The 16,723-nt window shown below is 42.7% G+C and overlaps 1 protein-coding gene across 6 annotated transcripts; it reads left to right on the top strand.

Moving 5' to 3' along the window:
* Positions 1-979: 979 nt before the first annotated feature.
* Positions 980-7,585, top strand: LOC306914223 (uncharacterized protein). 6 transcript variants are annotated; one of them, XR_013788671.1, is made up of 5 exons: positions 980-1,480; positions 2,455-2,707; positions 4,406-4,965; positions 5,245-6,652; positions 6,751-7,585. XR_013788671.1 is itself a non-coding variant. In XM_079491213.1 (5 exons), exons 1-4 carry the CDS (start codon positions 1,084-1,086, stop codon positions 5,484-5,486), a joined length of 1,452 nt encoding a protein of 483 aa, XP_079347339.1. In that variant the 5' UTR covers positions 980-1,083; the 3' UTR covers positions 5,487-5,495; positions 5,536-7,585. The 6 variants fall into 6 exon arrangements, 2 of the variants coding, with proteins under 2 accessions (XP_079347339.1, XP_079347338.1); XR_013788672.1 differs by having other exon boundaries at positions 5,245-6,688; positions 6,871-7,585; XR_013788673.1 differs by having other exon boundaries at positions 5,245-6,887; positions 6,994-7,585.
* The last annotated feature ends 9,138 nt before the right edge of the window (positions 7,586-16,723 follow it).

Below are 16,723 nucleotides of genomic sequence, written 5' to 3'. Positions count from 1 at the left end.
CACTCAAAAATATAGGCTATATAAATAAATAAAACATAACTCTAAGAAATACCATGAATTAGAAAAATAGAATTGTAGTGAAAATAGCTCAGAACACATCTGCTATTTTCACTAGTGACGCAAAGCGGCACGTTGTGAGCTTGAAATGAAATGAAATGATGACTATATTTACCCAGGGTATCTGGGCTAAGCTCAAGAACTTGTTTCCAGCCAGGCCCTGCTCATAGAACATTTCATCGTAGTGGTTCAATGCCTTGTTCAAGGGCACTTCAGCGGTGGTAATTTTAACGTGTCGGACCGCTGATTCGAACTGGCGACCTTCCGGTATCAAGACCACTCCGCAATCCGTTCGGCCACCGCTAGATCTGCTATTTTCACTATAGTTCGGATCCCGTTGGGCAAAGTTTCGACTCACTGCATATTTGTAGGCCTGTACGTCTCTAAATGTTTTGATGAATTGAACAAGGTGGACCCTCTTGTAAACAAGTGTAATGCTTTATTTGGTCGTCCACTCACAGTTAACATTGATTGATTGATTGAAAAATGTATTAACAGTTTGCAGAATTACAGTACATTTCAAGCACAAACTCAATACAAAGGCTGTTAACTGTGAGTGGACGACCCAATTAAGCATTACACTTGTTTCCAATAGGGTCCACAATGTTCAATTCATCAAAAACATTTAGAGACGTACAAATAGACACTTCTATATAGACAAAGAACAGAACAGGAATTCATCATAAAGGAGGTAAAAAGGGAAAAGAAACATACAGTGAGGGAAAAAAGGTGTGGGCGGTGGGGGGGATTCACGTTCAGCTCCGTTCATTTGTTTGAGTTGTATTGAGTTGTACTTGAAATGTACTGTAATTCTGCAAACTGTTAATAAATACTTAAAAAAAAAAAACTGAAACAGTGCGGAACTGATACAACAGTCAGTCAGAGGGGCATGGTCGGACGACTCGGACCGCACATGGTGTGACACAGCCAACCAGGACAGGGCGGTGTATTTACTTCCGTATGAAACACAGCTAGCAGTGCGACACACAAACACACATTTATAACAATAATAATAATAATTATTCTATGATGATGGCCTCCTCCCCGCCTCCATCCTCCGTCCCCACCACCACCACCGGGGGTCCAGCTCCGGAGACGCCCGGGGAGTGGCTCAGCTCCTCCGGGGACTCCAAGGCCAACAAGCCGCCGGAGTGGCTCAGCTCCCCCGGGGACTCCAAGGCCAACAAGCCGCCGGAGTGGCTCAGTTCCACGGGGGACTCCAAGGCCAACAAGCCGCCGGAGTGGCTGAGCTCCACGGGGGACCCCAAGGCCAACTGGCTGCAGTGGAAGCGGCAGTTCGGTGACTACCTCCGGGCGTTGGGTCTGGACACAGAGACCGGAGGGAGGAAGGTAGCGTTGATGCTAACCACGGCGGGCCCAGTGGCCATAGAGGCGTATAACTCCATGCTGTTTGAGAGGCCAGGTAACACACTACACACACTAACACACACTAACACACACTCTCGCATGCCTTCTCTATTTGTTACCTTTTGATGAATTGAACATGGTGGCTTAATTGGGTCGTCCACTCACAGTTAACAGTATTTGTATTGAGTTTGTGCTTGAAATGTACTGTAATTCTGCAAAATTAATACATATTTAAATCAATCAATCAAACCACATCAAACAAGAGGTGGATGCTGGCAAATACTGCGGCATGGTCATGCTGGACCTCCCAAAAGGCTTTTGACACCGTGAACCACTCCATACTGGTCAACAAGCTAAAAGGGGGTCATCCCTATGTTCCCCAGGTTCTATGTTCCCCACTTACCTTAAATATTTCAATCAATCAATCAATCAATCAAGGGTTTAGGGTTAGGTTTCTGGTTTAAGGACTTCAGTGTTTTATACTATACAATAATTACAATTGTATGTAGTAAGTACAGAACAAAGAATGTTTGTTTTTGCCATCTTTGTTGAAGAGTCTGAGCAATTATGTTTTAGTTTATTTTATGCCAGTGTTAATTTTTAGTTGGCTAAGACTAGATAGTTGAAGTAGCCTAGGCAGGCCTAAAGTTCAATGGATTGTTCAAAGACTGAGCTTAAATCAGAATTTGCTACTAAAAGTAAGACTAAGTGGCTAAAATACTTTTAGTCTTACTAGAATTACTAAAATTACTAGGTTACGTTTCTGGTTTAGGTTTAGGTTTATTCTAAGTGGGGAACAAAGAACCTTTTTTGCATGGTGGGGAACATAGAACCTGGGGAACATAGAACCTGGGGAACATAGTACCTGGGGAACATAGGTACGCTCCCGCTAAAAGCAATTGGTTTTGATAGTACATCAGTGAGCTGGATGCAATCCTACCTGGAGGGGAGAGAACGGATGGTGTAATAATTACCATCCCATCCCTACAGGAGACGATAGTAGTAATAATTACCATCCCATCCCTGCAGGAGACGGGGACAAGATGAAGACGGTGCTCCACATGATGGACGTCCACTTCTGCACCAGGAACCGGAGCGAGCCGCTGGAGAGGTTCTCGTTCCGCTCGCGGCTGCAGCTGCCCGGCGAGGCCTTCGACACCTTCCTCAGCGACCTGAAGGCCAAGGTGCAGAAGTGCCACTACGGCGCCCTGACGCACTCCCTGGTGCGAGACCAGATCGTGTGCGGCGTGCGAGACGCCGAGCTAAGGGAGAGGCTGCTCAGGTTAGAGACGATGAGACTGGTTTAAAACCCGTAAAACCCTTTAGGTGTTTTAAAGCATTATGTTATGCTTTAAGCTATTGAAAAATAGCGGATCTACAAGCTCTAGATCTACAAGCTCTAGATCTACGAGCTTGTAGATCTGCTAGCAATAGAATAGATTCCATGCATGAGTATGGGTAAGTGGTCAAACTAGCTGTTGAATTAATGTTCAGAAGCTTCTTCCAAAAACCTCAATGATCTCGATTATATTTCATGAAAGAAAAACCCCAGTCTGTGGAATGTGGAGCATGAGTTTATATCGTTATCGTGCTAATTGTTGAGGAAACACTCGCTTTAACGGATCACACATTGGGACTTATTGGACCGAACAACAGTTTTCAGTCATGAGGTTTTATTTTGCTTATAGAGTAATTAATGTCTTGCAGAGAAACGGCGAGTTGAGAAAACAGGCTTGAAAGGTTCACTTCTGTGGACTCTAACATTACACCTAGCTACATGTTTAAGCATTTATTTCATATTTACATGTCTTCTGTGGACTCTAACATTACACCTAGCTACATGTTTAAGCATTTATTTCATATTTACATGTCTTCTGTGGACTCTAACATTACACCTAGCTACATGTTTAAGCATTTATTTCATATTTACATGTCTTCTGTGGACTCTAACATTACACCTAGCTACATGTTTAAGCATTTATTTCATATTTACATGTCTTCTGTGGACTCTAACATTACACCTAGCTACATGTTTAAGCATTTATTTCATATTTACATGTCTTCTGTGGACTCTAACATTACACCTAGCTACATGTTTAAGCATTTATTTCATATTTACATGTCTTCTGTGGACTCTAACATTACACCTCGCTACATGTTTAAGCATTTATTTCATATTTTCATGTCTATTTCAGCTCTGCCCTTTATTTCAGACATGCTCTAGTACAGGTGCCCACACTTTTATGACGCGAGAGCTACTTTCAAAATGATCAGCTCAACACCACTCACACTACCCACCATTGCTGAAAAAGTGAAAATAGTTTAAATATGTACCTGAGGGGGCTTTAGAATAGCGGTGCTGGCATTACATATAGGACAAATGCACTTGGAATGGGAAATAGAGGGAGATAAATCTAATAGTTAGGTGTTTTTGTATTACATTTGTAATGCTACAGATGTTTTTGTGCACAGCAACACTGTTGAAAACAAAACATTGCATTGTGAGTTTGAGCTTACAGGCCCCTTTTTGTCAATCAATCAAGTCACCTTTAACTCAAGTGGCAGATTCCAAAAATAGTTTTTTATATATTTAAATTAAATATGTTTGCAGTTGCAATTATTGTACTTGCCATTGTGGATGTAAAATAATGTTGTGTTTCTTTGGAAAAGTGGAACTTAGAAGTCACTTGAGTCCCTGTCTACAGGGAAGAATGGCCTGCCCTACACAGTACACACGGTTGTACAGTTGTTACTGTACAATACTTTAAAACACTTGTCATGTTACACACGCTTAAAATAGCTCTTATTCGCGCCGCCCTTGTTGAAAACAATGTATTTCCAACTCCAGCTTGTCTCAGTTCAGGCTGCATGAACAGCGCTCGAGCGCTCGGTTTCTTCCCCCTCTATGTCGTAACTCTTCTATTAGATGGCTCTGGTTTAAAACATATCGTCTCCCATCCCTGTCCTCCTCCCTCTCCAGGGAGCCGGGGCTGACTCTGGAAGGCGCCGTGAAGATCTGCCGCGCGGCCGAGATGCTGACCACCAGCCCTGCGGCCAGCATGACCGAGGCGGCCGCGGCCTCAGCCTACGTGGCGGTGTCCCCTCCCCGCAGGAAGCCGTCCCACGGCGACCCTTCCACGGACCTCTGCAAGGCGTGCGGGGGCCCCTGGCACCAGCCCGCCATGTGTCCGGCCGCCCTCTGCAAGGCGTGCGGGGGCCCCCGGCACCACCAGCCCTCCATGTGTCCGGCCAACGTCTGCAAGGCGTGCGGGGGCCCCCGGCACCAGCCCTCCATGTGTCCGGCCGCCCTCTGCAAGGCCTGTGGGGGCCCCTGGCACCAGCCCGCCATGTGCCCCTCCGCCCTCTGCAAGATGTGCGGGGGCCCCTGGCACCAGGCCGCCCTGTGCCCCGCGGCGGGGGCAAAGTGCACAAAGTGCAACAAGAACAACCACTACGCCAAGGCCTGCTGGAAGACACGGAGGGAGAGGAAGAGGAACGGAGTGGCGGCCAGCCACGAGGAGGGACAGGCCTCTACCGCTGGTATTGATTGATTGATTGATTACTTTATTGAAAATTAATTAAAAAGAATACAGACACTGTGTGTGGCATGTTCTCCCCGTAATCAGGTATAAGCATTTTTCAAACTGCTCAAAATGGCGGAAAATCTGAGCTTACTTGTCAAAGTGACAGATGTGTTCCCCATGAGTCAAGGCACATGTGGAAACAAGTGCCACGGCTTTTGGCCAAACGGGGCCTGAGTCATGGCTGTTCAAAGGGTTAATTTTACATCACTGGTTTTAATTTTGTTTTTCTCTCCAGAGAACTGTGTCACCATGACGGGGGACACCGCTGAGGACGGGAGACACCACCAGGCGTCGGAGCAGCGTGAGACGGACAGAGACATGGACGTGATGACGGAGGACACTGGGGACACTCAGGGTGCTGCTGCAGGCTCCGAGACTAGTGCGCTGGACGGCAGCGCCCTAGAGGCTAGCGACCTGTACACTAGTGCCCTAGAAACGACTAATACACTAGAGAGCACTATTGATTTCATCGACTAAAACTATGACGAAAAAAAAAATGTGTCGACTAGATTTTTTTTTCACTGACAAACTAAATGGAAACTAAATGAAAACGAAGCTACGATGACTAAAACTAAGACTAAATATATATTGACAATTTTGTCAACAAATACAAACTAGACTAAAATTTGGACAAGAGATCCAGTATAAGTCATTTTACACTTGGTTGCATGTAGCAGATCTGCCATTTTCAGCAAGTGTAAGATCAGTCATATTACGACGGCATCGAGGCCTGACAAATAAATAGACACGCAGCAGAAGACTCGTCGCAGTAAAGCATGTGACGAGTCAACTCACGATAACGATTCAAATCACGATTCTATCATATGTTCACGATACGATTGTTCACGTTTTTTCTTTAACCCATTTTGACCTGAGGCAGATTCTAAAAAAATGGCTTCAAAATCCTAAAACAGTTTTCTGAAAAAGCTGTGTTTCTATGCCAGTCGTTCTTTGATTTTTCAAAAATAGCAGACCTACAAGCTCATAGCGCGCCACTCGGTGCCGCGCTATGTGCTTGTAGATCTGCTATTTTTCAATAGCTAAAGCATAACATAATGCTAACACCAAAAGGGGTTCCAGCCCAAAATGGGTTTTAAACACAAATTTATTTTTCAGACAAATGACCAAACTTTTTTTTTTATTCATTTCTCGTATACATAAATCCAGTAATTTCTGTAATCAATCCTGTATTTTTTTCTCTTTTTGTGCACAATGTGCTTCCATGCCTAGGAATGGTTTGGAATTAATACAAAATAAATAATGTTTAGATATAATTTACTGGTTTTTTTTGGCTATTGATTTTGTAAAGGGGGGGAAAAAAGTCCCAAAACATACCTAGCATTACGTGGCCTAATGTGTACAGGTCAAAGGTCACGCCACGTGACAGAAAATACTAGATCTACAATGTTGTACGTCTGTGTTTGCACGTTGATATCGTTTTATATTTCTCTGTTGTGCATCGCCCCCCGTTTTTAAATTGTACCTATTTTTCTTTTTTTTTGTTCTTTTTATAACGTGTATGTTTCTCTGTGACCTCCCGGACGTTTTTCCGTTAGTTTCCGACATTCTTTTTTGTTTGAATCACTGTGTTGTTGTTGCGTAGCTCCAGTTAGCTCAGAGCCTTAGCCGCTGTTGTCAGTGAGGCTCATACGAAGCCCTAGGAACACAACATGTTGTCAGTGAGGCTCATACGAAGCCCTAGGAACACAGAACATGTTCTATTCTTTCTGTTGTCAGTGAGGCTCATACGAAGCCCTAGGAACACAGAACATGTTCTATTCTGTTGTCAGTGAGGCTCATACGAAGCCCTAGGAACAGAACATGTTGTCAGTGAGGCTCATACGAAGCCCTAGGAACACAGAACATGTTGTCAGTGAGGCTCATACGAAGCCCTAGGAACAGAACATGTTCTATTCTGTTGTCAGTGAGGCTCATACAAAGCCCTAGGAACAGAACATGTTCTATTCTTTCTGTTGTCAGTGAGGCTCATACGAAGCCCTAGGAACAGAACATGTTCTATTCTTTCTGTTGTCAGTGAGGCTCATACGAAGCCCTAGGAACAGAACATGTTCTATTCTGTTGTCAGTGAGGCTCATACAAAGCCCTAGGAACAGAACATGTTCTATTCTTTCTGTTGTCAGTGAGGCTCATACGAAGCCCTAGGAACACAGAACATGTCAGTGAGGCTCATACGAAGCCCTAGGAACACAGAACATGTTGTCAGTGAGGCTCATACGAAGCCCTAGGAACACAGAACATGTTCTATTCTTTCTGCTGTCAGTGAGGCTCATACGAAGCCCTAGGAACACAGAACATGTTGTCAGTGAGGCTCATACGAAGCCCTAGGAACACAGAACATGTTCTATTCTTTCTTATTTAGCAGCTTCTAGCCCGGGAGAGGAAAGTGTTTTGTTCAGTTTTGTGTCGGCTACGCTTCGACGAGGCTCCCAGTCCTCTTCCCCGGATGGTAACGGTTCTAGGATGGATGGAGTTCTGTTTTATTTTCATTAATACTGTTAAAGAACTGAACATACTTTTCTTTTCTTTTTTTTAATTAAAGCTGTTAACGAACCCAACATATTTAGTTTGTATTTTATTTCACTGAGGAAGCTGTCATGTTTCGCCTCCAGTGATGCTAGCTGTATGCAGACATGCATGTGACTATTATTATTAGTAGTAGTAGTAGTAGTATTGTAGTAGTAGTAGTAGTAGTAGTATATTAGTAGTAGTAGTATTTTTGCTGTATGTTACTGTACACATGCATGTGACTATTATTATTATTAGTAGTAGTAGTATTATAGTAGTAATAGTAGTATTATAGTAGTAGTATTATAGTAGTGGTAGTAGTAGTATTATAGTACAATTACAATTTAGGCATTTAGCAGACGCTCTTAATCCAGAGCGACTTACATTTAGCAAGAACAAAAGCATGGGAATACATCATATATAAAAAGCATTTATCAAGAAACATGCGTAAGCTAAGAACGTAGCTAGAACATATCTATATAATGACACTGTACATATAAACTATACATATATACTATACTATGCTGTACATATATACTATGAAGTGCTATGACTACATACAATGCAATTATTGTGCTGTCTACATAACATGCTATAAGTCTGTATCAAATGCTATCTAAGTCTAAAAAGTGCTGTCTAAGGGGGTAGGGTAAGTGCTATGGGCCATGGTGGAGTCTGAAAAGGTGGGTTTTCAGACTACGGCGGAAGATTGGGAGTGATGCTGCAGTTCTGACTGCAACGGGGAGTGCATTCCACAGTTTTGGAGCCAGAAGGGAGAAGAGTTTGGGACGTGTGGAGCGTTGTCCCGGCGTTTTTAGTGAGGGTACTTCCAGCTTCCCTGCATTGGCTGATCTGAGTGCGCGGGAGGGTTTGTAGGGTTCAATCATACTTGCAAGATATGGGGGAGCCATACCTCTGGTTGCTTTGAATGCCAGCATCAGGGTTTTGTATTCTGTGCGGGCAGCGACCGGGAGCCAGTGGAGGGAGCGGAGCAGGGGGGAGACATGTGAGAATTTTGGCTGGTTGAAGACCAAGCGAGCTGCGGCATTTTGGATCAGTTGGAGAGGCTTAAGTGCACATGCCGGTAGGCCAGTGAGGAGGGCGTTACAATAGTCGAGTTTTGACAAGACTGTTGTCTGGATTAGGAGCTGGGCTGATTCCTGGGTGAGGAACGGTCTAATTCGTCGTATGTTATAGAGTGTGAACCTACAGGATCGAGTGACAGCTGTGATGTGAGTTTTGAACGAGAGCTGACTGTCCAGGACAACACCAAGGTTCCTGGCTGTTGGGACAGACGTTACCAGGGCGTTGTCTACGGAAATAGTTAGCTCCCGCATAGGGCAGGACTTAGCTGGGAAGAAGAGAAGCTCAGTCTTGTCTGGGTTCAGCTTGAGGTGGTTGGAGGACATCCACTGTGAGATGTCAGCCAGGCATGCAGTGATGCGCTCTTCCACCTGAGTGGCAGAGGGGGGGAATAGTAGTAGTAGTATTGCTGTATGTTACTGTACACATGCTGTATGTTACTGTACACATGCATGTGAGAATGAACATTCAGAAAGGTAACGTTTTCCTCTTCCTAGGGTGGGAGAGGCTGGACAGCAGCTGGACTAGGGTGGGAGAGGACTAGGGTGGAGAGGACTAGGGTGGGAGAGGACTAGGGTGGGAGAGGACTAGGGTGGAGAGGACTAGGGTGGGAGAGGACTAGGGTGGAGAGGACTAGGGTGGGAGAGGGGAGAGGACTAGGGTGGGAGAGGACTAGGGTGGAGAGGACTAGGGTGGGAGAGGACTAGGGTGGAGAGGACTAGGGTGGGAGAGGACTAGGGTGGAGAGGACTAGGGTGGGAGAGGACTAGGGTGGAGAGGACTAGGGTGGAGAGGACTAGGGTGGGAGAGGACTAGGGTGGGAGAGGCTGGACAGCCGCTGGACTAGGGTGGGAGAGGACTAGGGTGGGAGAGGACTAGGGTGGGAGAGGCCTAGGGTGGGAGAGGCTGGACGGCAGCTGGACTAGGGTGGGAGAGGACTAGGGTGGGAGAGGACTAGGGTGGGAGAGGACTAGGGTGGAGAGGACTAGGGTGGGAGAGGCTGGACAGCAGCTGGACTAGGGTGGGAGAGGACTAGGGTGGGAGAGGACTAGGGTGGGAGAGGACTAGGGTGGGAGAGGCTGGACGGCAGCTGGACTAGGGTGGGAGAGGACTAGGGTGGGAGAGGCTGGACAGCAGCTGGACTAGGGTGGGAGAGGACTAGGGTGGGAGAGGACTAGAGAGAGAACAATTGAGTACTTTTTCCACCACCTACGACGGGTATAGGTCTAGTACCCACAATTCACCGTGACTGATTCCGTGTTTTCCAGAGTCGGTGCGCGGTAGACTCTGGAGGCGGAGTCAAAGACTCTGGAGGCGGAGTCAAAGCGTTGGTGTGTGAGGAGCAAGTACACGACAGCAGACAGCCTTAAAGGACCACTTCACCACTTTTCAACTTCTCTTCCTATAATTGGTCCTAACTAATGTTCATGATAAAATACCACATTTTTTTTCTACTCATAGGAAGGCTGTGGGCTCTGGCCCCAAAACTGTGGAATGCACTCCCCGTTGCAGTCAGAACTGCGGCATCACTCCCAATCTTCCGCCGTAGTCTGAAGACCCACCTTTTCAGACTCCATCATGGCCCATAGCACTTATCCTACCCCCTTAGACAGCACTTTTTAGACTTAGATAGCATTTGAAACAGACTTATAGCATGTCATGTAGACAGCACAATAATTGCATTGTATGTAGTCATAGCACATCATAGTAGCCTACATATGTATAGCATAGTATAGTATATATGTATAGTTAATATGTATAGTGTCATTATATAGATATGTTCTAGTTACGTTCTTAGCTTACGCATGTTTCTTGATAAATGCATTTTATATATGTGATGTATTCCCATGCTTTTGTTCTTGCCTAATGTAAGTCGCTCTGGATTAAGAGCGTCTGCTAAATGCCTAAATTGTAAATTGTAAATTGGGCAGTTCAGAAACCCGTCCACCAGTGACATCATCAATGGTGAATCCAAGCTAATAGAAACGGCAGGCTTTCTTTTCCTGAAAAGTTGCAATGCAAAAGTTGAAGCCATCGTTCTCACGATAATACAAATCTAAATATATTTTAAAACAAATCTGCCTAATGATGATGTCACTGGTGGACGGGTGTCCGAACTGCCCCCCCGCGTCCGGGGGTCCCTCTACTGTACTGTAGCCTACTGTACTATCACTGTACTGGCACACCCACAATCACCATATATACAGTTAACATGTGCGTGTGTGTTTGTGTGTGTGTGTGTTAGGTTGCGCACAGGTGGTGAAAAACAACCATGCTGTTTTCGTGCTCAGACGCACCCAGCCATGAGCCACCCACCCACCCACACACATAGTGCACGATGGCAGCCCTTCAGTCAATTATACTGAATTGTATAATTGTAGTATAATAGTATAGTATTAGTAGTATAATTATAATATTATAATATAATAGTATAATTGTAGTATAATAGTATAATAACCACACATAGCTCCATAAGGGAGTGGTTGCACCACTCAAAACACTGTTGGTGAAAAGCTGGAGGCTGCAGTCAGTGCCCCCAGCCATGACCCACCCAACACACACACCCACCCACCCAGCCACCCACCCACCCACCCAACACACCCACCCACCCACCCAGCCACCCACCCACCCAACACACACACCCACCCACCCAGCCACCCACCCACCCACCCAACACACACACCCACCCACCCACACACCCACACAGTGCACGATGGCAGCCCTTCAGTCAATTCTGGTCATGTTTGAATTATCCTCCCACCCCCCCACTGTCTCCTCTCTGTGGGCGTGGAGATTTCTCAGGTATGTCCCATGCCAGCCCAGCCCAGCCCAGCCCAGCCAGGCTAGGGGAGAGAAGTCTAGTCTGCAGTACACTGTTGACTGTTGCTGCTGTGAGAGTACACTGTTGACTGTTGCTGCTGTTGAGAGACGCTAGCCAGTGTGTGAGGATTGGAAGTGGAGGATATGGCCGTTCCCCAGATCATCACCCTGATGCTCATCATGACCTACATCTGCCACGGAGGTGATTTTGACAGCACGTTTTAGTTGTAGTCATTATTTTAATCACCTGGAATGTTTTAGTGTTAGTCTAGTTTGAATTCTAGTTCTATAGCTTTATGTATTTTGGCGGAGCCTCAATGCCGTGGTAATGATTGATTTTACTCTATGCTGAAAATAGCCGATCTACAAGCTCACAACACAACGCGTGTAGAGCTTGTAGATCGGCTATTTTCAGCATGCAAGCAAGTGTACAATTACTTGTCTTCCTAACATTGTGTCATTCTAACATTTTAGTCTAGTTTTTATTTGTTGACTAAATGATCAATATATTTAGTCTTAGTTTTAGTCATCATAGCTTATATTTTCCATTTTGTTTTCGTCGGTGAAAAAAGGTAGTCGACAAACATTTTTTGTCATAGTTTTAGTCGAGGAAATCAACACTGCATCCATCCATCCATGAAGAGACTCTCGGGGGGACAACTTTAATTTTTTACTTTAGTGAACTGGCTTTTTTACAGCTACACGACAAAAAGGTCAAATTGATGCATTTAAATGGTAAATGGTGCATTTATATAGTGCCTTTATCCAAGGCGCTTTACATAGATTGTGCATTACATTCACCCATTCACACACACATTCATACACCGATGGCGGCGGAAGCCATGCAAGGTACCAACCAGCACATCGGGAGCAATTTGGGGTTCAGTGTCTTGCCCAAGGACACTTCGACATGTAGCCAGGAGGAGCCGGGATTCGAACCACCGACCCATGGATCATTGGACGACCTGCTCTACCTCCTGAGCCACAGCCGCCTCAGCCTCATGACAAAAAGTTCAAATTGATGCATTGACACCTGGTGTTCACTTTTCACAGCTCTGCTGGAAAGGTCCACGGCGGCGGAGTTCCTTGGGCCGCGGCAGGCGGCCAGACAGAAGCGCTCCCCGTCCGAGTGCTTCCCCGGAGGCTGCAGTGGTCCGGGGGAGGAGGAGAGCCACGAGAACACTGAGGAGACCATGATGATGATGCCAGAGCTCCACAGCAACTATGTGAGTCGATTGATTGATGAATGTATTGACCCATTTTGACCTGGGAACGATTCTACCAGTGGCGTGCACAGATAGACACTAGGGGGTGCTAGAGCACCACCTGCCCTTGCCCTCTGGACAGCAATGTGCCCTTTTGAAACAGTGTACAGTATGTATACATTCTTGATAAAAAAAAAAGCTTCTAATATATTATTTATGCCCCAAAATCTATAAATCTCACACTATTAAGGCAACCGGCCGGTTCCACGCGCTGCACAAGGTGCCCTTTTTTCACTTGAGCACCTGCCCCTCTAAATGTCTGCACGCCACTGGATTCTACACATGTCTTCTAAATCCTGACAGTTTTCTGAAAAACCTCATGTTTCTATGTCAGTCGTTCTCAAACATTTCCATGTCAAGGACCCCCACAATTATATGTAATCGGCCGCCGACCCCCATCTGAACATATGTAGTTCCAGGGACCCCTCCCAGCAAAGATTTGAGTTAAAAACGTTCGCTCTGAAAGAATATATTCAAACATTTGTGCCACATTTTCAAGATTTTTCAAAAATAGCAGATCTACAAGCTCAATCTATGAGCTTGTAGATCTGCTATTTTTCAATAGCTAAAGTATAACATAATGCTTAAAACACCAAAAGGGGTTCCCGCCCAGAATGGGTTTTAACAATTTGCAGAATTACAGTACATTTCAAGCTCAACTCAATACAAAGACTGTTAACTGTGAGTGGACGACCCAATTAAGCATTACACTTGTTTACAAGAGGGTCCACCTTGTTCAATTCATCATGAAAGTTCACGTCATCATCTAGTCCATCTGTGACCAGTGTTGTGACAGCAAATTTTAGATTTTAGTTTTCCTTTCCGTTTTAGTCACATTTTAGTCACCTGGAATGTTTTAGTGTTATAGTCTAGTTTTAGTCGACTAAATGTCATGAGATTTTAGTCGACTAAATCTGCTAAATCTGCAGACTAAAATGTTTTTTGTCGGGCCTTGATGCCGTCGTAATGGCTGATTTTACACTTGCTGAAAATAGCTGATGTACAAGCTCACAACACGTCGCGCTGCGTCGCGTTGTGAGCTTGTAGATCTGCTATTTTCAGCATGCAACCAAGTGTAAAATGACTTCTACTGGATCTCTTGTCCACTAGTCCCTTCCTAACATTTTAGTCTAGTTTTGAATCTGTTGACGAAATTGTCAATACACTTAGTCTTATAGTTTCAGTCATCGTATCTTAGTTTAATACACTTAGTCTTATAGTTTCAGTCATCGTAGCTTAGTTTAATACACTTAGTCTTATAGTTCCAGTCATCGTGGCTTAGTTTAATACACTTAGTCTTATAGTTTCAGTCATCGTATCTTAGTTTAATACACTTAGTCTTATAGTTTCAGTCATCGTATCTTAGTTTAATACACTTAGTCTTATAGTTTCAGTCATCGTATCTTAGTTTAATACACTTAGTCTTATAGTTTCAGTCATCGTAGCTTAGTTTAATACACTTAGTCTAGTTTCAGTCATCGTAGCTTAGTTTAATACACTTAGTCTTATAGTTCCAGTCATCGTAGCTTAGTTTAATACACTTAGTCTTATAGTTTCAGTCATCGTATCTTAGTTTAATACACTTAGTCTTATAGTTTCAGTCATCGTATCTTAGTTTAATACACTTAGTCTTATAGTTTCAGTCATCGTATCTTAGTTTAATACACTTAGTCTTATAGTTTCAGTCATCGTAGCTTAGTTTAATACACTTAGTCTTATAGTTTCAGTCATCGTATCTTAGTTTAATACACTTAGTCTTATAGTTTCAGTCATCGTAGCTTAGTTTAATACACTTAGTCTTATAGTTCCAGTCATCGTATCTTAGTTTAATACACTTAGTCTTATAGTTTCAGTCATCGTGGCTTAGTTTAATACACTTAGTCTTATAGTTTCAGTCATCGTATCTTAGTTTAATACACTTAGTCTTATAGTTTCAGTCATCGTAGCTTAGTTTAATACACTTAGTCTTATAGTTTCAGTCATCGTAGCTTAGTTTAATACACTTAGTCTTATAGTTTCAGTCATCGTGGCTTAGTTTAATACACTTAGTCTTATAGTTTCAGTCATCATAGCTTAGTTTAATACACTTAGTCTTATAGTTTCAGTCATCGTATCTTAGTTTAATACACTTAGTCTTATAGTTTCAGTCATCGTGGCTTAGTTTAATACACTTAGTCTTATAGTTTCAGTCATCGTAGCTTAGTTTAATACACTTAGTCTTATAGTTTCAGTCATCGTAGCTTAGTTTAATACACTTAGTCTTATAGTTTCAGTCATCGTATCTTAGTTTAATACACTTAGTCTTATAGTTTCAGTCATCGTGGCTTAGTTTAATACACTTAGTCTTATAGTTTCAGTCATCGTAGCTTAGTTTAATACACTTAGTCTTATAGTTTCAGTCATCGTATCTTAGTTTAATACACTTAGTCTTATAGTTTCAGTCATCGTAGCTTAGTTTAATACACTTAGTCTTATAGTTTCAGTCATCGTGGCTTAGTTTAATACACTTAGTCTTATAGTTTCAGTCATCGTAGCTTAGTTTAATACACTTAGTCTTATAGTTCCAGTCATCGTATCTTAGTTTAATACACTTAGTCTTATAGTTTCAGTCATCGTAGCTTAGTTTAATACACTTAGTCTTATAGTTTCAGTCATCGTAGCTTAGTTTAATACACTTAGTCTAGTTTCAGTCATCGTAGCTTAGTTTAATACACTTAGTCTTATAGTTTCAGTCATCGTAGCTTAGTTTAATACACTTAGTCTAGTTTCAGTCATCGTAGCTTAGTTTAATACACTTAGTCTTATAGTTTCAGTCATCGTAGCTTAGTTTAATACACTTAGTCTAGTTTCAGTCATCGTAGCTTAGTTTAATACACTTAGTCTTATAGTTTCAGTCATCGTAGCTTAGTTTAATACACTTAGTCTTATAGTTTCAGTCATCGTAGCTTAGTTTAATACACTTAGTCTTATAGTTTCAGTCATCGTAGCTTAGTTTAATACACTTAGTCTTATAGTTTCAGTCATCGTAGCTTAGTTTAATACACTTAGTCTTATAGTTTCAGTCATCGTGGCTTAGTTTAATACACTTAGTCTTATAGTTTCAGTCATCGTATCTTAGTTTAATACACTTAGTCTTATAGTTCCAGTCATCGTAGCTTAGTTTAATACACTTAGTCTTATAGTTTCAGTCATCGTAGCTTAGTTTAATACACTTAGTCTTATAGTTTCAGTCATCGTAGCTTAGTTTAATACACTTAGTCTTATAGTTTCAGTCATCGTAGCTTAGTTTAATACACTTAGTCTTATAGTTTCAGTCATCGTAGCTTAGTTTAATACACTTAGTCTTATAGTTTCAGTCATCGTAGCTTAGTTTAATACACTTAGTCTTATAGTTTCAGTCATCGTATCTTAGTTTAATACACTTAGTCTTATAGTTTCAGTCATCGTAGCTTAGTTTAATACACTTAGTCTTATAGTTTCAGTCATCGTAGCTTAGTTTAATACACTTAGTCTTATAGTTTCAGTCATCGTAGCTTAGTTTAATACACTTAGTCTTATAGTTTCAGTCATCGTAGCTTAGTTTAATACACTTAGTCTAGTTTCAGTCATCGTAGCTTAGTTTAATACACTTAGTCTTATAGTTTCAGTCATCGTAGCTTAGTTTAATACACTTAGTCTAGTTTCAGTCATCGTAGCTTAGTTTAATACACTTAGTCTTATAGTTTCAGTCATCGTAGCTTAGTTTAATACACTTAGTCTTATAGTTTCAGTCATCGTAGCTTAGTTTAATACACTTAGTCTTATAGTTTCAGTCATCGTAGCTTAGTTTAATACACTTAGTCTTATAGTTTCAGTCATCGTAGCTTAGTTTAATACACTTAGTCTTATAGTTTCAGTCATCGTGGCTTAGTTTAATACACTTAGTCTTATAGTTTCAGTCATCGTATCTTAGTTTAATACACTTAGTCTTATAGTTCCAGTCATCGTAGCTTAGTTTAATACACTTAGTCTTATAGTTTCA

Source organism: Electrona antarctica (assembly GCF_951216825.1).
Source record: "Electrona antarctica genome assembly, chromosome: 21".
Classification (NCBI taxonomy): Eukaryota; Metazoa; Chordata; class Actinopteri; order Myctophiformes; family Myctophidae; genus Electrona; species Electrona antarctica.
The sequence above is the reverse complement of the archived record's forward strand: the minus strand, read 5'-3'. Positions and strand labels throughout refer to the sequence as shown.

Excerpts from the sequence above, each read along its gene's own strand:
- LOC306914223 (XM_079491213.1), top strand. The coding sequence starts at position 1,084 with ATGATGATGGCCTCCTCCCCGCCTCCATCCTCCGTCCCCACCACCACC. Across the intron at positions 2,708-4,405 it reads CTAAGGGAGAGGCTGCTCAG|GGAGCCGGGGCTGACTCTGG; the intron begins GTTAGAGACGAT and ends CTCCCTCTCCAG. Across the intron at positions 4,966-5,244 it reads GGGACAGGCCTCTACCGCTG|AGAACTGTGTCACCATGACG; the intron begins GTATTGATTGAT and ends TTTTCTCTCCAG.